We start from the raw sequence: 25,283 nt of genomic DNA on the forward strand, positions 1-25,283 counted from the left end.
CAGGCAAATGTGTGTCTTTTCGTTCACATAAGGTCAGAAAAAAACAACTACTGTAAATACAGTATAATCGTAAATCTCGAAAAACTACTCACTTTTAAATCTTTTGTAGTCATTTTTGTATTACTTTAGTATAAATACATGTTAATTTGGATTCATATGTTGTTTTTTTCTGACTTTATGTGAACGAAAAGACACACATTTGCCCGTTTTCTCATTGGAAATAGTGATATTTTGAAATATCACAGTCCTGGTCACAAAAGCAAAGTTTGTGGGGAATAATAGCCATTTTCTATACTTTTGAGGCATAAGCAATTAGGAAATAACACTTACTACCCAGGAAAAAAAAAAAAAATAATAATTTGTTACACAGTGTAGTGAAATGTTTGATCATCTGTTTGTTTGTTTTTTTTGTTCAGGCGATGCGCAGACACTCTTGAATTGAGCAGAAGAGGGGTGGCCAATTCGGTGCCTGATTTTTTTTTTTAATTCCCTTCTCTCCGGTTGGAACGAGTGCGCATGCGCCGGAAGTTGCTGCCGCAGACAGCAGCAGCAGCCAGTGATTTGGCAACAACAGAAAAATACGAAGTAAATTAATGAACAGCAATGATGTTTTAAGGCATGTCTTTTGCCCAGGTTCATGGAGAGTAAGTAAAGCATTTATACATTAAAAAACATTGCAGTATTCTCGCGTTGCTTGGTCTCTTTACCTTATCTTATGAAGCCGGGTGGCAGCAACAAAGAAATCGCCACACAGCAGACGGGTCACTAGCTAGTGTGTGACTTAGTGACTTTTTAAAAGGCCGCTAGTTTAATCAGATGTTAAATCGTGTGCATTAATTATTATTGAAGGGTGTCAAATTTCGAGGCTCAAATTTGGTTCTGTAACATTCTCGAAGACGTGTGGTTTTTAATGCAAATATCATACACTGGTAAGTGTGTAAACTGCATGTATGCCATTTCCAGGAATGCACGCAGTTTATAAAAACGTCAACGTTTTATTGTCGGTGTTTCGGCGTTTAAATGTGGTTGAAATTAAAAGCTAATGCGAAATGATTTCCAAGCAACTCCCGTCTGGGCGTTTAAAATGTAACGCAAATAGAAAACTATATAGGTATGCAACTAACACCGCCTTGTTTTTTTTTTTTTTGGTTTTCATCACTGAACGCAAATTGCGACATTTGGGTCTGGTTAATGAAACGCACAGGCTGTCTCTTGCAGCAGGTCTGACCTTTACATCGCGGATAGTTATGTGCAAGACATGCAATTGAAAAATGGTGTGGGGGAGGTAGGTGCGTTCTTAGACAGGGCATTTTAATTCAGAAATACTCCAGCGTAATCTCCTGGCTTTATTTCTTGAACAGAGACAATAAGAATGGGTGTTTATCTAGGGGTTGTCGTCGCACGGTGAACTTAATTGAGATCTGGTCTGTTCTTAGGCCTATTCGTTTTACTGCATGGGTGGGCAGTGTGCTTTGGCTGTCTTATTAATTATGATATTTAGGCCTCATACCGAGGGAATAATACGATTACGATCACGTCGTTTCTCTCCGGTTTTCCAGATTTACAGGCGATTCAGGAAACGGCCTTCTGGGTTAAGTTTAGCTGGGAAGCATATTGACTGTAATGTGCTTAATGGTTCGCTTGCCAGCTGTAATGTTTAAAATTACCGTCATACAACATTGGCTAACGGTAAATTTTAAATCGTCACAGTCAAGCATTGACGAAAGACGGGAATTGTTTTAGTAGATTAATATGCGATGCGGTTTAAATTTAGCTCGTTCCCTGGGGAAGGAGGGGGGGAGGGATTGCGAATTGATGGGTATACTCCTTTTTTTCGTACTGTGTATTTTGATGAGGGTGAAGCCGATCGTGCGTTGTGGCTCAGTCCTCCCGCACTTGTCATTATAAACACGTTTCCTTGGAAATATTGAACACATCCATTTTCGTTTCTTGGGAAACACAAGTTGCCTGAATGCATTTGGCGAGGTAACAAAGGGTGACGTCATGCTGCATATCCGCTCGTCTGACCTCGATTGCGGGATTCCCACCTCTTAAACTCCTGCCTCCACCTCCGATTGGTTGAAGGAAGCCGGCAGAAGCGCCGCCTCGGTTCACGATTGGCTCGGAGGGTTTAGGAAGATTCCCTGCTCCCGGTTTCCGGCTTGAGGGAGAGTCAGTGGGTTGAGTTTGCAGGGAGTGTAGTTCAGTGTACCTGAACCAGGATCTGACTGGTTTAGGTTGTTACCGTGCTCTGGAAGTGACATTTTATAAACCAGTGGTGCGATGTAATTCCTTCGAAACGATGGTTTTTAATGGATTTTGTTAAACGATCCTCCGTTTTAATGTTTGTCTCCTAAAACAATACGATCGTGGGTAAGGATAATGCTTTTTGTTCGTTTTAATTATTCCTGTGGACACTTAATTTTGACTGGGTTAAGGTTGCTTTTGAAGTAGAACTTGTTTGCACTTGTATGTTTTCTGAGTTGGATATTTCACTCTTAAACGATGTTATGTGGCGCGATTGATTCGTCTTGCTGATCGGTGGTATTGAGAACTGAGGCAGTAGGGTGGCCGTACTGTGTAGACTTTTTTTTTTCACGATGAATAATTAAATCGTAATTATTTCAGGTAATTACTTTGAGCGTGAATGTCTGGTTTTAAATCGAGTTGTTAGCGACAGCTGCTCTGCAGCGATTTGACAAATTATACATTTAATCCGTTAAGGACGCCTTCACAGACATAGCTCCTTATTTATAATGACGCGTTCATTTCAATGATCCTTGAAGAGCTAAAAACAAAAAAAATAATATTTAATCTCTGCCGTGTTTCAGACGTATTTCAAATGTGGTTCATCCTTGTCGTTCCATTTTTATTAGTGACCGTAATTTCTGTACTGTACATGCAGGTAAAGAGCCACAGTCCCTTTATGCAATGCAGTATACTGTAAATTATATAAAGCTTTTAAACATTTAACTGTACAGTACTTGCTAATTAATGCTTTCCGTGTTAATTTTAGAGCATCACTATTGTTTTTTTTGGGAGCAATGCAACATGGTTATTGTGATAAAAATTAAAATTTTCTTTTAACATTACTGTATAACAACCTGCCTAACAGTGGGAATTGATGGCAATGATGCTAATTTGTTTGTTTTGTTAAATTTGTGTGCAGAAACTTCTGATTTGTGTGTTCTCTATGAACAGATCAAGAGCTTTAATACAAATACTGTGTGTATAAAATCTCAGTCTTGGTTACCTTTAACCAGTTGCCATTCTCTAATCTGTGATTACCTGGGCAAACTATTAGATATTAGCAGTTCAAACAGGTGCAGGCTTACCTTTATTGCATATCTTGCTAGGGACAGGTGCTGCTGTTTTTATAACCCTCAATTAGTCTGTTGAGCTTTGTATAGAGTATTGTGTACTTTCTTTATAAGGTTTCACATTGTATTTATTGGCTACTTATTAAAGAAAGTCCATTCATTTCAGAAAAGTGTTTTTGCGTATGGCAAAAATGAAACCTGTAGGTATGGGAAACCTCTGAAATCCACTTTTTTTTTTTCTTTTTGGTTCTGGTGTTCTGTATTTACTGTTTAACCTTTGAGAGTGCTGACAAGGAGAATGTTGCATTTTGTTAATAAACATGGCAAGATAATGTGAACTGCTAGATAATCAGATTTTAAATTGCGACCCAAGCAAATTAGCCCTAGAAGCTCCCTGTCTTGGGCATGTGATTGTTGATCATAAGATTACAAGTACCGTCCTGCAGCTTGTTAATGCATTATCTTCTAAACACTAATATATAGCAATGAATTAACAGGGTTTTTCAAGAAAACATTGGGTGCTAGAAACTATGTACGTTTTTCAATTTAATTGCGTTTCAAACACAAAGCCTCCCTATTGGTATAGGGGGCCTGTAATGCATGTGCTAATTAGATGGCTGTGCTATCTACAGCCCCATTGTAAATGGGCATTTCCTTTGAGTGTTTGAAACCAGTTTATCTTGAATTGATTAGCCAGGACCTAGCATGACTAATCACTTGGGCAGATAAAAATGCATAATAAGGAGAGTTTTCTACATTTCTTGCAAGGCACTTTAGTCTTGCAAAGCACTTTAGTAAATATTAATTAAAGTGCTTGGCTGGTTATGTGAACTAAATGTAGTGCAAGAAGGTCATCCTGACCAAATGGCAATTATGCTTTGCAGAATCAATAGCCCCGTGCTAGTGCTGTATTATAATAACTGTCATATTTCTGTTTCTTAGAGAATTGCTGCAGCAGCCTTTATTTCCCAATATAGTTCAAACAAGCCTGTCTAGTGTCATTAATCATTGACATGGATTGGGGGGTGGTGAACGATGACACCACCTGTCTTGTAAGGTTTCATTGGGTATTATTTTAAGCAGAGATGCTGCTTGTTATTTTTATTTTATGTAGCCCTATACAGTCATCAGCAGGGTACTGGTTTTGTATTTGTGTTCAACCAAGCTGAAGCATGCAAGCTGTAAAAGGTTTTCACAGAAGATGGGTGGCAGAGCAAATATGCATTCCAATATAATTACAGCTTTGTGTTCTGCAAAGCAGTGCAGCTATTTATCTGAAGTAAATGTCTTGCCTTGCAAATTGGCGCATCACTTTGTTGGAGTAAAACCCCTTTGGGTTTTTAGTACAGATAACTTTCTAGTACTTCATAAACAAGAGGGAAAGCATCAACAGAATGGTTTTGATACATTTTAAAAATAAAAGTAGCAGATCTGTGAATTTTGGTATTTCTCGTTGGGAGTTTGTTGCAGATATGTGAAACTGATCCCATATCAGTGCATGGTAAATCTGATTTGTGTTTGTTTTCTAGCTACTTAGGCTCAGAAGTTTTGAGGAAGCTGTTTACAGTTTGTCTGAAAGGAGCATAGAGGACATGGCGGAGACTGTTATCTGTTTACGGCACAGATAAGCAGGCAGAATGGATCGCTGGCCTGTTTCTGAACCCTGCATAATGAGTGGTTGCTAGGCAAATTGTATCTCAATCAGTTTAATCCTTAATATCTCAGTTTACAGGTCTTGCACTTCGGGATGACCTGCAGTATGTGTTCCCTAACTCTGTGTGAGCTGATAGAGAAGTGCTGGCAAAGCAACACTGGAATAGCTTTTCACAGAGCTGGTGTTGGTGTCTGGCCCCATCAGGACTCTGGAGTCACAGGACTGCCACTTCATGCAGATCTGTTAACTGAGAGATTACGTGATAGCGGGAGCCCTGCCATAAACTACTCTGAGCCCTTCACCCCCTAGTTTAAAAAAAACATTTAAGCAAACAGAAGCAAAGGGCTATTGTTTAACACAACAGGCACAGTTCAGATTGACCATTAGGCTGTACTGTAAGGGGGTGGGGTTGGTTTATACACTTAAAATAACACGCTGCAGCTTTTAATTTCACACAGGACGGACTTAATTTAGAAGCTTTTAAAATAAGCTGGGAAATGCTGGAGGGCAGCTAGATTGATGTTCCTAGCAGAATGAGAACCTGACCTATTTAGAAAGGTGAAAATCAATCATTCATGTCGTGTAGCCGAAGCAAAGTTACTAGGCAGCACTGCAAATAATTTAGCAAGTTGCCAATGTCTCGTCCCTGAGGGCGAAGGGTTCATTGTTTCATTATGAATCCAGAAAAAGGTAGCCTGATTTCTTTTTTCTTCCTTGCTAAGATCGTCACAACGGTTGCTTATACTTCAGCAGGCTTTACAGTACTTTCCAAGTGAACAGTAGAGGGAGATCAGCTGATGTAATAAAAGCCAGCAGGGGATAACTTGACGGCTACAATACTTTGCTTGCCACCCTTTTTCAGTTTCAATCAAGGAATAATGTGCCACAGGTTTCAAACAGAAATGATTGGCAACTTGCTTGCTTTGTAAATCGGAAACTTTTTTAATGCTAACCAAGCCAGCAGTGCATCACAATGCTAAGGAAATACAAGCAAGGATCGTTTTACTGTAACCATTGAACAATGCATACTTTTGTACAGTTTTTTTTTCCTGTTTAGTTAAGGTGGTGAAGCTGTGTCAGATGACTTGAAGGCGGGATCAGATATGTTTTGCTTTGCAGCCTCTATTTTGAAGTATCTATTGATCTGTTTACAGACAGTTTATCTGAAAGTTTAGTGCCTGCATATTTATAAACCCCCTGTGAGCGTAAACTGAAAAAAGTAATGGATAACATCGTGCTAAAACTCAAGCCTGTTTTTTTTCTTTACCTTTTTTTTTCTGCTTCAGCTATTTGTTTATTTGACTGTTTTGCCTTTTGAAATACACGTCAGATTTTCTGAGGAGTTTATTGGGTGTGTGTGTATTTTCCTATGGTTATTGTTTTTGTGCAAGGTCCAGAAAGTTCACCTTGGTCATTGTTCATGATCTTCAGTCCATTAATCCTGCTCTTTCTGTATATACGGATCTCACAGTGCAGTTTGTACAGTAGCGGGTTTAGATCGGATCATGTTAAATGCGTCTTTGACTTTGCTTTAGCTGCATGATTCAGCTCAACACAGTGCAGCTAATTAAGGCTCTGAGGGTCAAAACAGCAGTTAAATACTCAGAACATCAAACCTCTTTCAACTTTGTATTGGCTATACTGTAGTCATGTTAAGGAGGTCAGTACTTCACAAGAAAGTTACAAGAGGGAAGGTAAAGATCCACTGTTAAAAAATAGCCCCCTTTGGGTCTGTAGCCTCATTTCACTGCAAATTATATGTATGACCATTCTAGTTCTTACTGCTGCCAAAATGCTTGAATGTCAGTGACCGTTCCCGGGTTGATAAGAAGCCCACATCTTCCCTGTGGTCAAATCCATTGTTCTGCAAAGTTGCTGCCATAACGGTCTCTTTAGAAGAATGGTAGCATGGTTCACGTACATGGATTGGCTCCACTTGACGCTCCTGTTGGTAATTGCTAATAGCTGCTACTGGGGAAAGAAGACTGTCGCCTGACTTTTATAAAAGGTGCAATGTGTTCTTTCTTCTATACATTCTAGTCTCCAGGGTGTTTCTACTGCCTGTGAGTTGAATGACATGTGAGTGCCATTGGGGGGGGAATATGCCATGTTTTTGCTCCGTGTCTTTTGTCCAACATCTTTCAGCAATCCATGATTACAATATCTTTGGCCATTTCCCTTCATACCTTCTCTGCAGTGAATAATAAAATTGTCCGTTCCGTTTGCTGCATGCGCATAAAGGCAGTTGTTTATAAGGGACCATTAAAGGGAAAATGTCAAGTTTTATCTTTGTGCTGACACTCTTGTATTACTTGTATAACAGTGTGCTTTATGACTTCAGAGGAAAAAAAAAAAGCATGTTTTTTTTAAAATTTGTCGTCTGTGGGAGGTGGTGGAAGAACAAAACTCGTGTGCATGTAGAGTATACAATTCATCATTTTCTGTTTTGACGTTCCTGAGCCTGTAATGCATTTCATAGACCCGTGTGTGTCAGCTTTCTATAATTAATAGTAAATAGCTCAAGCTGAAATAGAGGCCAGGTGCTGCTGCAATCCACCAAGTGATCTCAAACGGAGAAACCACAGGTGTGTGTTGAGTCTCTGCGTCGGAATTGTCAGCATTTTTCTTTTTGTACATCGCAAGCAGAAACAAGTTGGTTTCCAGCAAGACCCTCTTCCCTGTCGGAGCAGTTCAGTTAGGCCAGGGCTGTCAAACTCCACTTCTCCTGGTGGGTCTGCTGGTTTTCATTCCAACTTAAGCTCTCAATTAACTAACTTCATCAAATTATTTGTTCAATTGGATATATTTAAGGTTCTTTACAGTTAATTTAAAAAATGCACTTGATTCAAGGTACACTTCCTCTAAAACATTGAGGCCTGGAAAGAAGTGTTCAATTTGTGTGATTAATCAAATAATTAGATCAATTAAGTAACTGAGGTGGAAGGAAAGCCAGAAGACACTGCAGCTCTCCAGGAACTGAGTTGGACACTCCTAAGTTAGAGTTCAATTAACTTCCTTGATTGCAGTCATCATGACCCCTTTAGGAAGTGACCAACCCTTTTTAAATGAGTTTAAGGGTTGAAAAAGATGTTGCTCAGTGCACAGTAAACTCTAATGTAGCCCAAAGATTATTTATTTTTTTATTGTGTGGGTGCTTAACAAGATTGCAAGGTGTGATAGTCACAGGGGTTTGGTAATTCTTATTTGTACTTTACTGCAGGATATGAGAACTGGAGTCAGCGCATACTGCACTGGTAAAATAACTGCGTTTTCAGCATATCCAAACTGTACCCGACCACTTTGACAGCCTCCATGTAGTATTCCATTACTTTTCATGTTCTTTTTGTACACTTGGTACTCTATTCCAAATTGAGTTTAAATAAGCAGAGATACCTGGCACAGAGGACATCACCAGATAATTCAGAGATAATGATAATATATAACATTCCTACCGTTTGATTAAGGAAATTAGTACTTTTGCTCTTTTAAACAATCTGCAGTGAGTGTGTTCATAAGTAGAAGACAAACTTGCAAACCAGATGAAAAATAAGCATGCTTCTACAACTACCAGCAGTAGGAGGATCAATGATAACATCGTTAGAAAGAAGACAGCTATTCCTTTTTCCAAATGGCGTTCATTTGTGTTTTTATATAGATGCACGTTTACAGGAAACTCCTGACCTTTATTTTTGCAAGGTTGCTTTTTTAAATGTTCGTTTTTTTTTTTTTATATAAATCTACTTGACACGACACCTTTTAGTTTAAACTGTTTTTGTTGTGATGGATCCATCTAGGGTTAATCTGATTTCAGCAGGAGGACTGAGCTGCTTTGAACACAGCTGTATGGTTTGGCAGGAATGTGATGGCACAAACATGAGAACCCCAGATGTTGTGTTTTTTTTTTTTTTTTTTTTTTTTTTTTGTTCTTGTTGAAATCATCTGTTTCCAGGATGCTGAAGCAGATGCTGGTCTTTGTCATGTACATTTGAGACAAGGCTAAATAAGCAATTATATCAAGCTGAAAGCAGTATTTGGTTTGAGGTACAGTTGTGCTTAAAGCTTATATGATGGTTGAATTATACAGTTGAGGATACTAAGCCAATATTCATAAGCTTGCATCCCTAGTTACTCGACTTTTTTGTGATTCCTGCATGGCAAGATGGAAACGGAGACTCGTCGCTGTTCCAAAGTGAATATTTATGGATTTATTTATTTTGTACGGTGTCCCTGAAGTGCAAAACACAAATCCAGATTAAATACAAATCAAAAAACAAATGCAAAAAACTGGGAACACAAAAGCAGAAAATACAGAAAGCCCCCAATACAGTGGACATACATCACGATGGAGGCCACTCCCCCAGATACTCCAGCACAGAGTCTCCACCTGTTTCTGGAGAACTTGAAACTGTTTAGAAAGGGCAGGTTGTGTCTTTAGTAACTTAGTTGGAAGTGGTATATTTCTGTTATGATTGGTATTGCAACGGTAAGTATCCTGTTTACCATAAGTTTGTGTACAGAATAGCGGTGAAACAGGTGGAGAGTGCTGGGGTATCTGGTGGAATGGCCTCCATTGTGATATATTTCCATTGTGAAATCACTTGTTATATTTTCAGAATCGCTTGTCCAAAACTGAAGAAACGTTAAACCGACTTTTGTATTTCACATACAGACTGAGCTAATAAAGGCTTTACCGTAGAAACCCATGCTGTTAACAAGATACTTCCGTTTTCAGGATTAAAAGCTAAAGGGTCTGCAATCGGTGATCACCAGTATCTCTCGGCTTTGTCCCCAGTTGGTTGTTCACTTGACCTGCCTTGCAATAAAATCTGCTAAGCCTGTTCATTTTGTGGTTTGTTACGCCCCTGTATTTCCAGTTCAAGTCTCAGCTAAGCAGCGCACATGGAGAGAAGTAGAGGGATGAGCAGATGTTCTGTTGCATCCTTCTGTAGGATTCTGGAGGTTTTAAAGGAATGTAGTATGCATAGTACTCTTGGAAAACTAGTTACAGTAAGTAATCTGTTCATCTCTTTGGCAGAACAGATGTGTAGCTACGGTATGTGAAATATTGGGGCATTGTGAAATGCACATATGGCCACATTTCCTGGGAGTGCTACTTCTTGGTGGCTTTTCTCCTGAGCCAAAACAAATCTAAACTGACTTATTATCCAATTACTGTACATAAGTATTCAAAAGCACAGCCTTTGTATAATATTCAAGCCTTGAGTCATATCCATATATCTAACCCTTGTATACAATCCTATCAAAAAGTATGCTAGAATATTACCTAAAATGTGCTGCGCACCTCTTAAATTAATCTTAAGTACAGTTTCATTTTAATACTTATTTTTTACATAAACTGCGATGTCCCAAATCATACACACAACAATGTGTTAATTTAGAACTTTTTTTTTCAAAGCATAACAGCTTTCATTAACAACCCCCCAGTCCCCAATCTGTGTTTAAACAGTTGTGTGCTGTTCCCAGTTGATTGCCAAGTCACAGCACTGCTCTGAAACCTGTGTTAAAACAAATTAGCAGAGTTGGGTCCTTGCAAAAAGGTGCAAATTTGTCCTGTTATAATTCTATGCTGTAGCTCGTTATGTGCTGTGTTGAGGAAATATTGGCGGTAATTTCGATTTGTATTTTGGTGTCTCCTGAAATGCAGTTCTTATAAACGATATCTGATTTCATTTGAATCTCACAGCGTTTCTTTTTTTTAACGGGTGCTGTATTTTTCTCTTGCCGTCTCACAAAAGCAATTTCCTCGTTTGGCAGATTTATTCCTGCAGCCTTTTGTGTTGTGTAGTTGGATATAGCCCCTGTTCATTTAAAAATAACATTCCTGATAGATGAGAGTTCCTATGGTAAAGTGTCACGGATAAGCTTTCATTCCAGCTCTGCTGAAGTCATCAGGATCTTTGTTAGTGAATTGAACAGTAACAGCCACATGCCTGTAAGGCTTCTGTTGGTAACCAAATATAACAAATGCCAGCTAATTTATTTGTGTAGATTTATGGCTTTGTGCTGTAGGGGTGGAATTGACATTAGAATGTACAGCTTGCATTTGAAAGGCTTTGCAAAGCAGAGAATTTAAAAATTGACTCATTTGAATGCACAAATGGCATAATGTTCCATTAAGGATGTAAGTGCTGTATAGAAATTCATTGGGTATGGATTATGTGCATTTTTACAGCCCTACAATCTCCTGCTAAATGCATAATTTAAGATCGTAGATTTCTTCTCGCCCTCAGCAAACTGCCTTGTGTGCTAAGCTTGAAGATTTACAGTACTATGAATAAACAGAGCAATAATCTCGAGTAATATCGCCTTAATTCTAGGATGTAATGCAAGATTAAACAGGAGCGATCCATATCTTAACACTCATGCCTTTTATCCTCAATCTTTCTTTCCTAAAACGTTAGGAAGCTGCTTGGTCGTTTTAGGGGAACGCAGAGTATAACAAATATAGGCCAGCTTTAATGTGAATAATTTGGAAGGCGGCTGTATCTAAAATCATAATGCATGCAAATTCATTTTTACATTGTATTTTACATTCAGAAGGTACTTCAAAGGTATTTTCACAGCCTACTTTAATAAAGGGGGTGTGGTGTGACCAATTTGTTTTTATGGGTGAGTTCTTGAGTGGTGGGGGTACATTTTTATCCCTATGTAATTCTCTTGGATTCACATGGATTTGTCACAACTCTTCACAAAGGTTTGAATACCTATGCTGTACAAGTGGAAACCTCCTTTTCTGTCCTGCACTCGCTCTTGCTTGTAGCAGTACTGTTTAACCTGGAGGGTGCATTTTGGTATCTAGCAGAAAGCTGCAATGGAAACTCAGTAGTCGTCTCATTAAAGACCGCTTTATTGAAGTGTGTTTGTTTTGACAGGGGTGTGGAATGACAGTAAAACCTGCTCTTAAAAGGGTTTTATTGTCTGCATTTGGCTTCAGTCATCTTCAGTGAAATAGCATAGCCCTGCAAAAACACATGTCACTGTAGATATTTCAGTTTTTATTTTATTACTATTATCTTCCTGTATCATAAACCTCTTTCCGGATTAGAATTGTTATAACATAGTCTACAGTATACTGGGGGAGGAGGGGAGAAGGGGGTGTCCAACATGGTGCTTTATAGTAGCTGTTTTCCTAGCAGGACACCTCCCATGGTTTTCATGTCTACCAGTTCATTAACCATTACTATAACTGAAGCAGTAAAGGTGTCTTCTGAATTACCATATGCTGACCTTTGCTGTTTCTCCTTTGAATGTTTTTGACATTTTGTAGCGAGGCGCTACTGTATTCCAGAGGTAAAGGATGGATTCCCAAAGAAGGGAATAAGACATTTTCTAATGCCCTCTGTGTATGTGGATCCCATAAGAAGGGCCAAGATTGTGTACAGCTTTGCGAGAAGGATATTTAAAATCCATGTGGTATATTGTAAACCAGTGCAATCATCCAAGTTTAATCTTGGAAAAACAGGGACAATCCGAGGCACAGAGAAGACAGACTTTCACTGGTTTCTTAAAACTTTGCAAGAATCTTGAACTAGCTTGCCTCGTTACATAACGTACCTTCAGGATAACTAAAGAAACGTATCTACCCATTAAAGTTCATGTCTCGCAACATACATTTGTTCATGTGGTTCTAATCATGGTGTAAATGAATGGTAAAGGTGGCTGCTGGACACTGATCAAGGGCACGGATACACAAATTTTGCTCACAGAAACTTCTGCGCTGCCTTAGGTTAATACAGCTTCTGTGCATGTGTAACCCCTGGCTTCATTAATGATTGTTTTCCTCGCAGTGAGGATTAAATGAGCTGACAACCTGATCTTTTGAGTTTTTTGAGGCCACCACATTCTCCCCTTAAATAGACAGTTAATGCACTCTGCTTTTACCACTTCAGGTACCACATTATGCCAAGATTATAATGTAGTAAATGACTGTCCAGTTTTGTGATGTCTGCTTTCTTTGGATGTAATGTGGAGGTACACTAAACAAGCATGCAGTACTGTATGATTTCTAATTCAGTTTGACATTTAGAAAGCTATACATTAATGCAGGGTCGGGGGGGGGGGGGTTCAGTAACAGCCAGATATTTTACAAGCCGAAAGTTATCCCGTTGACAAACGTAAACTGCTGCAGACTATCTCCTTGACACCTCCCTGAGTTTGCAGGGAGGTGTCGGGAGATTTCATGGCAAGTGGTTAGCCAAAAGGTTTCATTAGGTTTTAATCAGTGGTCTTTTCAATGCTGTTCAAGTGTTTTAGATTTTTTTTTTTTGCATTGCAATCATAGTGCCTGTTTGATGCTGATTTTGTGTTAACAGAACCAATGTGTTCATGGCAGAGCTGGTTGGTTTGTTGGGATGATCCTGGGTTTATCATGGACGTGCACATCAAATAAAAAAAATAACGCTATAATGGAGTAAAATGATTGAAGCCCTTTACCCCACCAGATTAACGAGACAAAGGGGGGGGGGCGGGGGGTGACGGGGACTGTCCTGGGGATTGTGTTTTGTTTGTTATAGCTGTCTGTTAATATGTAACCTGGTGACAGGAAGGATAACATTAGGAGGGGTGAAGGCATGTAAATTAATTTTGATACTCTAGGCCAGTGGTTTTCAACCTTTTCATCTCAAGTACCAGTGTTTCCAGCAGGGACCACCAGGTGTACAGTAACAGTGTACAACCTTAAACAGCTGTTGTAAAACAGACACCTAGCCCATTACAGCCCGTTTTCTCACTGAAAATGTAACGATAATCAACAAGAGAGTGGCTGCTTTGGTTCCCCATCAGTAACTTTGAAAGTTGACAACAGATACCTCTCATCATAATTTCTCTGTGATTCAGTGGTACAAAGAGATGGATACGTTACGATTTTAAGGCAGTATTGTGGCTGAGGAATCACATTGTCATAAAGAATTGCCAGTGTGTACCAGTTGCAAGCCTGCCACGTACCAAAGGTTGAAAACCACTGCTCTAGGCAAACAAACGTGGCTTTGCTTCCTGAGTCCATGTTGATCTGTGCTTGTCCCAGACCAGCCTGGCAGCAACTCGTCCTAACCCTGACTGTACTCCTGTTGTTGCAGTGTGAGGAGGAGCGAATGTCCCATGTTGTAGTAGTGCCTCTGTGAAATGCTGGCCTGTCTGCCAGGACCAGGTGAACTATCCTTCCCGCTTCATTCTCACACGCAGATGAACACTGGACTTCAGAAATGTAAGTACCTTCAACACTGTTTTGCCACCTGCCAGTTAAAAGGTAGTGCTTACCTGTCTTCTTAAATTTAAGCCCTTTGCTGATTTTTATAATAGTCATTTCCTGCCTGAAGTGATCGGTCAATTCAGACGTGTAATTACTTTCTTTTTATTGCGATTTATACGAACGACAAAGGCAGGAAATGCACTTCCTTTTTTTTTTTTGTTTCAGCTACAGTATTACTAAACCTTTAAGAAATAAAAAGAAATGGAATACCCTCAGCATGAGAAATAGTCTCCAATTGGCAAGTGTGGGAATGGTGCTCACTTTCAAATTAAAATGAATTGGCTAACCAAATTCTGCTTTAATTTAAGCATCTGTGTTAATCTATTTATTCAGTGACTGGCTGCAATTCTGCCATAGCTCTATGCACGGATAGGCGATAACTTTTAATGGGATTGATGCAAAGATTTCACTGTTGGGTAGCCCAAATTCTTTACCTAGGGTACTTCTTTCCCTGTGAAAATAAATTCAACCTAAAAATTACCTTCTAATGTTTCATCTTTGTTCCATATTTTCTTAATTGAACACGTTGCTACAGCTACACAATTTAAAGACCAGTTTGGAAACAAGGCAGTTGGCTGCAATAACTGAGCACATGTTTGTGGACAAACGGGCTAGAACCGGATAGAAAGTGAGTAGTCGTGCTGATTCATACAGAGAACGACACTGGAGTAGTGTTGCTACACGGTGGCAGATTATTTAGCTGTAACCTGATAAGAGGACATCTGTCAGACTCGCACGTTCATGCCCCTGTATTCACAGGTCACAATTAATCCTTGGAGACAGAAAGATGGAGCGCTAAAGCCGAGTAAGACCATGCTGTTGTTGAGTCATTTCTGTACTGACAGTCTGTTGTTCTTATCTAGACATGGCTCTTTTGAAATGCCACAAAAGCGTCTGCTTAATGCATTGTTTTGCTTTTTTCTTTCGGTGCTATTCTAGCAAAGAATACATGCAAATATAATTGTTAACTTTAGTCAGGTTAATATCGGGTCGTGAAGTTTTTATTGGGCTCTCGCATGGTTTAGGCTTAGATTCCTTTAATAAAAGCCGATGGGCTCAGTTTCATTTTTTTATTCTGTCGTCTCTGTGAAAATTAAACTGGAGTTTATTGCCCTAACTATTATAAGACAGATTTCTGTTTGCGATCTGTGTGTGTCGTTTTATACAGGATTTGTAGATCTCCAGCACAGATTGTGTTGAAGGTTTTATTCTTTTAAACTAACCTGTTGGCAGCGTACGTTAGTCACTCGATCTCAGGATTGTTTTCTCAGCAAGCACAAGTTAATTTATTGCTTTAAACTGTTGGGATTGTAAAATTCTGATCGCAAGTAAATCGTTGGTATATTGCTTGGAGCAGTCTTAGCAGGTTAATTAATGATATGTTGAGCTCTGATTTTATTTTTTTGTACATGTTTACTTATTGTGCATATCTTTCATCAGTATATTGCAGCTGAGGTGCCAGTTCCCAAGAGAGAACCTCCTAATCTATATCAGCCACTCCTTGGTGTTTGAGAGCTTCTGCGGGGAATTCATGAGGCTTCAATTAACTTATTGTTCGGGCTGCATGCACCTTCATGAAAGTGTGTTTGCTCTCAATAAATGTAACAGTGCTTCATCAGGAGTGTCAAAGTCTTAAATCTTCAATGTTTTGGCTGTTTTACATTAGTGTTTACTTAAGATATAGTCAGCAGTTAAGGCAATCGCACTCATCTATGTGCCTTCATGGATAGCACCATATTGACTGTCTTTAATGAAAGGTTATGGTGTGTAGGTGGGCTTACAGCAGAACAATAATACTTAACATTTCTGGAGTGAATTTTTGCTAAAATAAATGCATTGCTCAACAACATGTTACAGGAGCTATCCCAAAAACTAAACGTTTATGTAATTTGGCCATATTGTATCCATGCCTGTTTTGTAACAAGGTTAAAAGCTCTTCTCAATTATTGTATATTATTATTAATGTAATATTTATTCAACCAAAATATGAGAAGAGGTTCCCTGAACTTTTTGTTTTCAGAGAGATTTGAATATGTCACGATGTTTTTCTTTCCTGTTAACAACGTTATGTAAATAAATACAAATGCCCTTTGGCTGCTGAGGATGAAATGATGGCATTCAGCTGCATTTCAAAGCTGGCTGGAAATGTTCCGTCACTTGAAAGGCACTGATTTATTTGACGTGCTCCTGACGGTAGTGACGAGTGAGGCTTGAGTTTGTGGCTGAGGTTGTATGTAATGGTGAAGGTAACATTCCCCTGATGGCACCTTTAGGTTTCTTTGAGCTCAGTTTATATTATGATGTGCTAATCCCTAGAACCTTAACCTTTTGGGCGATTTAAACCCATTTTCAAATGCTCCCTGAGCTCAATTGTCAAGATCTTGACTAATTTACTAGCCGTGAGTCTGCAGTGAACAGCTTTCAGAGACCTGTTCACTGAATGCAGGGTTTTAAGCGATTGCAGGAAGTCATTGTGAGAAATTGAGCAAGAGCGTTTAGCTAAATGCTTTGCTAAGACCTTTTCATCCAGAATACCACCATGCTAATGGCTCCAGTCAGCATGTGAAGTTGTTCGTCTGAACATTTTGTTTTTCTCACTGCAAATGCAGAGGGGATTCATCGGCATGTTTCCACTGCTCCAGCCAGCCCAGCAATGGGTCATCTCAATCCTGCCCCCTCGGCAGCTTTCAGGCTCGAGTGGAGTAATAACCTGCCTTTTTACAGTAATTGCGTAAGAAGAGCTAATTTAAAGAATATCTCTTGAGTCCTGGAACAGTATTACAGGAACATCTAATGTGTTAAAAACAAAGCAATGCATGGTTGCACTAATCGGAGCTGCTTTTAATAAATTAGTTTGCGTTTTTTTTTCTTTCAGATTTTGCAATATAGCAGTGCGGTGCCTGGGTTTTTGTTGAATGTTGCCTCTTTGCCATTTTGTAAATGAGATTATGGCTGTAGCTCATAATGTAGCGCAGACAGTTTGCCTTTATGTGAGATTCATTTAAATGAATTGTTTTGTGCACATAAATAAACTAGTTGATCTTTTAATTTTCGTTTTTAAACATTTTCTGTGTGTCCAGCAAATAAATAAATAAAGGCAAAACATGTATTGTAAACTCATAGGTAAACCACATAAGCTGCATGATGGATTTAACTAGTATAAGCTTGGCACTTCAGAGTAATGGTACTAACCTCCTTGAACGTGTGTGTGTGTGCTATAAATAAAATCAACCACCTGGTGCTATGGAGGTGCAGCTGAGATAGCCCAGTGCTTTCTGCACTTTTTGATCTGCATTTGAAGTTGTCTTCCACCGTGGTATAGCTGCTGCTTTTGATTTCAGTGTTCCTTGAGTTGTTGGCCACTTAATGTCTCCCGGAATCATATTTACTATGTTACCATTTATTGAACTTAGAGAGCAGATTTTTATTTTCTTTCTTTATTCCGTCACTGTGGCTAAAAGGCTTGTTGTTTTGACCTAGCCCTTTACCAGCTTTAACATCTGTGTTGTTGATGATTGCTTTGTCTTCTTTTCTCAGGGGACACTACACAGAAGATGAGATCTGCACAATATCCAACCCCAGCGGAATTGGATGCTTATGCTAAGAAAGTTGCCAACAATCCACTGACTATAAAAATCTTCCCAAACAGCGTCAAAGTACCCCAGAGGAAACACATTCGCCGGACTGTGAACGGACTAGACACTTCTGGCCAACGATACAGTCCTTACCCGTCTCAGGCTAGCACTAAAGCAGGGCTGCTTGCCATCGTGAAGGTTCCCATAAAAGGGATCATCAAAGACTTTGACGGCAGCCGCACACGCTTGTTACCCGAAGTCATCATGAACCCCCCCAGCGGGCCCTACATGACACAGAGCACTTTAACCCTCCCTCAGACTCTCCCCCACCCACAGGCACTAATGCGCCCCCAAATCCTACCGCAGCAGCAACAGAGTTTGCAGCACCAACAGACTTTGCAGCTGCAGCAGCAGCAGCAGCAATCCCAAGGCTTGCGACAACCCCAGACTGTATCGCAGCCTCCGAATTTACAACACCCACAGCAGGGCTTGCCCCAGGCTCAGACTCTAACCCATCCACAGCAAAATCACCCCCACCCCCACTCCCAGAATATGGGCCACGCCCCTCCAAATGTGTTGCTGCAGCAGCCACCGCTGGGGTTGCATGGGAACAGGAAGATGCCGGATGCCGACGCACCGCCTAACGTCACCGTGTCTACCTCAACCATTCCGCTCTCCATGGCTGCCAGCCTGCACCAAAACCGAGCGGCCGACCTGAGCAGCATCGTGCACCAGATCAACCAGTTCTGCCAGGCCCGGGCTGGCCTTGGCTCTACCTCGGTCTGTGAGGGACAGATAGCGAACCCCAGCCCCATCAGCCGGAACCTGCTGATCCATGCCAGCTCCCGGGTATCCACCCACCACATACCCACCCCCATGCCATCCTGTATCATCAACTCCGTTGACCAGGCGACGGCGGCTGCTGCTACAGCCACCACTCTCCCTCCCTCTGCCATGGCTGCCATGAACAGGGTGCCCACTGGGTACCACAACGACATGAAGCAGCGCTCCTGGAACCAGCACCTGCTGCCCCACCTGCAGCAGATGTCTGATAACGGGCTGGGGCAGCACCCCGGAAAGCACCACCCGAGGGACCTCCCAGGGGGATTTCCCTGCAAGACCCTCGGCTACCCGCAAGAGCTGTGTTTGGGCCAGCCTTTTAGCTTGAAACCCCCGGTGGACAAGCCCACGCCTTCCCCACCAGTCAATGGGATGCCTGGCGCCATGCCCTACACGAATGGGCACTACTTTCAACCCATCTGGAATAACATTCTGCCAACGCCAAATAGTGACAGCTCCGGGTCTCTGGACCTGGCTATGCCATTCCATGGAGGTCCCTCAGGGCCTTCGATAGACTGTGTCCCGGGGACTCATTACAGAGCTGGAGCAGGTTCCTCCAGCCAGACTAACGTGATGCAGACCATGGATTACCTGGGCGGGGACTACCAGCAGCCTTGCTTTAGGGATCAAAATCTAGGGATGATGGGCAAAATGCATAGGCCTCCAATGAGTAGGGCTCCAGAACCAACTGATAATAGAAATACTCACCACCAACACCCAGGGTACAGATAAGCTACAGCCACGTCTACACAATCGCAATCTGTTTTGGTCTTAAAAGTTTATAATTAGTAGCGTTGTTTTTGTTGTCGAACTTGCACGTGATCAATATTGCATTTGCTAAATAGCAGACTGTGATGTCGGGTGTTTTTGTACTGTGCTGTTTGTCAGAAGGTATGTGGGCATTTTGTTTTGCGTTCTCACACCTCCCCTTGAGAAACTAAATATGGGCAATAGATGCTTTTATAGAACTTACTTTGCATTTGTCTTTTAAGTCTGCTTTGACTTGGTTGTAACAGTGTAAGCATCCGTATTTTGATTTTTATTTTGTTGGTGTGTTGTGATTTTAATATTTCCAGTGCTTTCACCAGCTGAGCAGCAACTTTCCTTTGCAGTGTCACCTTGCTAACCTTTTAACTTTTGTTCCCACCCCTGAATATACTGAAAACTACATTTAGATTATCTTGTAACTGCACTATTTTAAAATATTTTATGTTAAAATTCTTTACTGTTTTTGTTTTTTTTAAAACTCTTGCACTAGTGTAAGAACATAATGTTAGTGATTTTAATACTGCACGTGTGTAAATGCACACATGTACGGACTAGGGGTGCTGGATTCTGTTTAATTTATTAAAGGTTTAACTTTTAAAAAAATAAATATGGCTTCTGATTTTTCTGTGTTTTACCCAGACTTTTCTCCTCTAATTTAAAAGTTCAATTGATACCTGTTAAGCCATTCATATATCTCAATCACAACTGAGAAACGTGTTGATAGTAAAATGTATTTAATTTACCTTTTTTTTTAGTTGTTTTTATTGTGAAACTAAATGGGATTTTAAATCACAAGTCTTGTTTCAAAGCAGAAACGACTCATCTGTATTGTAAATACAGTCACGCATAACGATTGTAGTAGTGTGTCCAGCATAAAATACTTGATTTTTTCATTAGCGCTTTAATAAAGATTAGCCATTTATTAACATGTTGCGATCTAGTTTGTACGTTCTGCTTATAAATGAAAAAGGCAGGCTTGGCTGATTTTAAAAGCCCTTTAAGTTGTTTCACAGAAAAAGAAAACACTTCAATTAAATCAGTGTTACTATTAACATGTTTCTCAGTTGTGATTGAGATACACAAATGGCTTAACAGGTATCAGTTGAATTCTTAATTGAGAGTAGAAAAGTCAGGGTAAAGCACCAAAATCATAAGCCTTATATATAAATAAATGTATAAAAACAGTGCAGCAATGCAACAAAATATTAGCATCGGGGGTACGATAATGGTCCGTTTTGATTAGAGGGCGAGCATTATTTACAGAAATGTTATGCAGTCTTCAAACACTGCTAAAATCCAAATCTGTAATCTGTCCTGCTTACTGTATATAAGAGACAATGACTAGTAATGTTCACACCACACCGACTTTATTCCAATTACGGTATCACTTTAATTCAGAGAAAGACTCCTGACATTTGCAGGATCAATATTCTGTTTATATAAAAAGAGAAAGTCCTTTACTAATGGCAATAGTTTGTACTTGTCTGACTGGCAGCAGTAGGAAAAAGAGACCAAAAAATAAACCTAAAATGTAAGCAATCTTCTCTTGCATGCAAGTTGTGATGATCTCACTAGTCAACCGTGTAATGTTTTCATCCCGAGTTTTATCTCATTTCCTAGCACTGCTAGCATACACTTGTCTGGGCCCCACATCCCCCGTGCTAGATCCAGCAGTAGAAGCACGCGTTGTGTGTACAGGGTGCTGCTTTATCATGTGCTTTAACATTGCTCTTGTGCTGCCACTGTAACTAAGCTCTGCAGAGCACGGCTTACATTATCGAAATATGCCCAGACAGGGCTTCGCGTATTTCAAACTCTCAAAGATGACTTTGCTAGTCACGTGGGTAAAAGCATGCTGGACATTGGGAGGTGAAGATCCAGTGCCACGTGACAAAGGCATGAAGTAGACCACCAAAAAAAAACTGAGTAGCCGTTATTTGACACAGTTTTTAAACGAAGCAAAATTAAAAACGTTTGACGCTTTACTGACGTTTTAAACGCTGAACTATTAACAACTCTAATATGGACAAACTGTGTGACCCCTGTGAAATTGATTTTGAATTCAGAACCCATTGTGCTCATGAGCTAGTCTTTTTTAATGGAGAGTGGAGCCCACACTTAATATAAAATTGGGGAGTGGGTATGTTTAACAAATGTCTAGCTCTTAGAATTTCAGCTTTGTCAGTTATTGAAACCTCTAAAGTGATGTGTAGGTGGTGGAAGCTTGAATGGTGATGTTTTGTTTGCCTGTGGAAGGTTGGGTTAATGCACGCACAACTACTTGCCTTCATTAGATTCCATTAAGTCTTGCTGGCCTCCAAACAAATGGCCACCAGTCCAGTAAATGCATGATTGTTCATATCCCATTTAGAGACCTAATGGGGGAAAGTAAACTATGAAGATGAGAACAATGAAAGGTAGTAAATGGAATTACTGGCATTTTCTAGTCCATTAGACACAGCTACTTGTACAACTACTGCTACTACTTGAATCGCAAACTTGCAGAGGGATTTGGAAAACACTACTAATACCATTGCAATTCTTCCACGTTTTTTGAATGTTTACGAAGTCTCTATTTTATTTTATGTCTCCCTGCCCCTGATGATACAGATGCTAAAATGAAGGGTTTATTGTTATCTGTGAAATGTATTGATCACATGCAGGTTTGGGGGTAAAAACAGCAACATGCATTGTTTATTTTATTGTACACTGGCTTAAAACTATACTACTGTAACTTAAGTGTAATAACTCTGTATGAATGTTGCCTGTTGTGGGTTTGAGTAACGTTGTGTATGAGTGGACCCACTGGCATCTGCAGCCCATATGCCTCCCTCACAGCTCTTCAAAAAGCCTTAAGTATTTGCTCCTCGAACTTTCCTTAAACAAGCATGGTATAAAAGGAACAAGCGTGTTTTTTTTTTTTTTGTGAAGCTAGAGTTGGATAGAAATTATTTAGTTTCTTAAATGAAAAAAAAAAGTAATATTTTATTGTAATTTAAGTTTTGATAGATATGTGTAGTACTGGGCTGTAACAAATGCCTTTTCAGGTTTCAAAGCTTCATTTTTTGCTTTTTGTGACTATTTATATTACTTAATTTGCTTATTTAATTTTTGGTTTTTGTTTTTGCTATAGCTGTCTGTCAAGAGATCCTTTTTAAAATGGGGACTTTCCTGAAGGAGCAGCATTAGGCAAAAGCCTGTGGCTATGTCAACAAAGATGAGAGAGTGAGATTTGTGCTACCCTTTTGTAATAATAAAATTCTAATTTATGCTTTTGAAGGCAGTGCCATACAGATGCCCTATTTATGCATATGTTATCTCCTTTAAAATCTATTTTATATGCAAGCCTGCAGAGATGATACTAAAGCACTATGTAACAGTATAGAAAAGTGTTACCTATCTGGAGAAAATTAACAGGGGTTGTGTTCTAAATAATTTTACTAGTTGGCTAAAAACTGTTACGTACATGTTTGTCAGTTGAAAGCTTCGAAGCATGTGTTTGTTTTTTTTCTTTTTAATGTATAAAGGTTTGTTACAGCCCGATAGTTAGACTGACACCTAACAACTTGTTTTCTGCTTATGATGTGAAAGAAGTGCCTCCGCTGGACTGAAAACATTGTTTAAAAAAAAAAGAGAGAGAACTGCTGCAAAGTCCATTGTGGAGGGAGAAAAATACTTAACTGCTGCTGCTGTGTTTATTAAACAGAATTACAGTTAATTGTATATAGCTGCTTCTGATGTGCTACGGGTAAATTTTATTTGTCTGCAGGAGAAAGAAATAAACCAGTGATGCAGATTCATACGCTGGCAGTTTTTTAAAAAAAAAAAAAAAAAAAAAAAAAAAAAAAAAAAAAAAAAAAAAAACATAAAAAAAGATCATGAAATAAAACTAACAATAGACTGCAAAGTTAATAGCCTTGTTCCATTGGGGAAGTGGGCCATTTGCAAACCCTGAAGTGCCCTAGAACACTTGGCTTGTAAGGGGGGGGAGGTTCAATGGTCTGTGTAACTAAGCACATTCTCTTTATGTTGTCCTTGAGGTTGTGGAGCTGATGTACTTTCAGGTATGTTGAGAGAGCACCCACAGACATGTCCAGGGCATCAGAAGGTGCTAATTCTGTTCTGCCAAATCAAGACTATTAAATGAAATGTTTTCATTCATACAATGATTCCTTGCTGCTTATGATTTTCCCTTTCTGAGATGGTCATGCTGTGTTGCACAAACACCATCCCTTTTTAAAGCACTACATAATAAATCTTACCTGTTCTTTTATAAACTTTTTCTTCATCTGGCCTTGATGCTACCTTTTTTTTTCTCCCCAGTTTTTACTATTTGGGCACTCCATGAAAAAGGCAGTTTGAATATATAAGTCTTACACTTGCCAGTAGTCAAATTATACTGATTCGATCCAGAGTAACAAGTATCACATTTTATTGAATGTCTTAATTCAAAGGCTGTATTAAGCTTGACATTGAGTTTATAATTGTCTGTTCCCAGCTCTCCAGTTCTTCTCCTGCACACCTTAACCAGCTCCAGCTGATCTCAAGGTTACCTTAGGTAGAGCTGGTGTGCTAATACCTTGAAACTTCCTTAGGGCAATAGCTGCTGTGCCCCTTAAAAATTCACACTCCCCTGCAGTGTGCTAGTGGCGCTTCTCAGAAGAAAGCTGTCATAAAGGGAGGCACCTCATTATTTGGAATTCTGTTCTTAATAATCAGGTGGTTTGAGATTAAATGAAGTCATTTCACTTGGATTCGGAGCAGTCGGGAACCACTGAAATCAATTCAAAGTTTTGGAGAGCGAAGGATTTGTTTTGTTTGCATTTGTCCTGTATAGTGTTTGACAATGTTTACAGGTGTACAGAAAACAGGTTTTGTGCTTCTCCCTTTGCTCATCTGATTAAGTGTTTAAAATTGGATAAGAACTTGGAATCACCTTTTGAATAAGCTGTTCAACGTGTGGATTTGTATTCAACCAATGCAGTAAAATATTCAGATAATCCTAATCTGTTACTCAACATTTTTGAGTGAAGTATCAAATAATACATGTATTCTAATTGTTAGATACGTTTGCATAGAGTAACGTGTATATTCACACATCTGTTAATTCTAATATATTTTGATACTCATAACATAGCTAAATGTTAGAATTAATACCCTGATCTTATGTCATCTTTATCGGAACCACACCTGAACGCAAGATGGGTTTTCTGAAGGACCACATAGGATTAGACCACTGCCAAGAAGATGGCCATTATTGGCTGAGATAAAGGGTAATGCCTTCGCTAAATGGTAAATACTTTATGAAACTGTTTTGATTATTTGACCCAAGCAAATTTGAAGTGGGACGTTAAGTTTGCTGTGTCCCAGGAGCAAGAGACAACGTGTAAGTGTTCCGCCCATGCTTATATAGAGTTCAATTACGTTCATTTCTCTCAGGCTTCATTATTAAGTATATTGCACTGTGATAATGTGAATTGTGCTCATCAAAGGGGTCTGTAAGGTGCATTATTATTTACCATTCTTTATGGAATGGCTATGAGTTCACATTATTGAGATTGTATAACTCTTTCTGCTCCCAACCTCTCATTAAGTTATGAATTCTTAAGTATGACAAAAAGCTTTTCCAAAAAAAAAAAAAAAATGTGACAACCGATCCTCTGCTTGAAGCTTGTGGGAGTTTTATTTCTTGCTGCTTAATGGATTCTGTGTTCCAAGAACCAGGTCAATTTCAAGGATCATTACATCTTGTTTATTTTAAGCACACCTCCAATCAGACTTAGGTTACCCTATCACATTAACCTGCTTAGAACACAATGTCTAGATCATATTCATGAACCCTTGCTTGAAGTATTTCA

The 25,283-nt window shown here is 39.5% G+C and overlaps 1 protein-coding gene across 3 annotated transcripts; it reads left to right on the forward strand.

Annotated features, from left to right (window-relative positions):
* Positions 1-519: 519 nt before the first annotated feature.
* On the forward strand, positions 520-24,579 carry fam222ba (family with sequence similarity 222 member Ba). 3 transcript variants are annotated; one of them, XM_041240812.1, is made up of 3 exons: positions 520-644; positions 14,070-14,197; positions 17,780-24,579. In XM_041240812.1, the coding sequence occupies exons 2-3, from the start codon at positions 14,116-14,118 to the stop codon at positions 19,387-19,389; spliced, it is 1,692 nt and encodes a 563-aa protein (XP_041096746.1). In that variant the 5' UTR covers positions 520-644; positions 14,070-14,115; the 3' UTR covers positions 19,390-24,579. The 3 variants fall into 3 exon arrangements, with proteins under 3 accessions (XP_041096746.1, XP_041096748.1, XP_041096747.1); XM_041240814.1 differs by lacking the exon at positions 520-644 and adding an exon at positions 1,199-1,285; XM_041240813.1 differs by lacking the exon at positions 520-644 and adding an exon at positions 2,211-2,373.
* Positions 24,580-25,283: the final 704 nt, after the last annotated feature.

The sequence above is a fragment of the Polyodon spathula genome, unplaced genomic scaffold (assembly GCF_017654505.1).
Source record: "Polyodon spathula isolate WHYD16114869_AA unplaced genomic scaffold, ASM1765450v1 scaffolds_696, whole genome shotgun sequence".
Lineage (NCBI taxonomy): Eukaryota > Metazoa > Chordata > Actinopteri > Acipenseriformes > Polyodontidae > Polyodon > Polyodon spathula.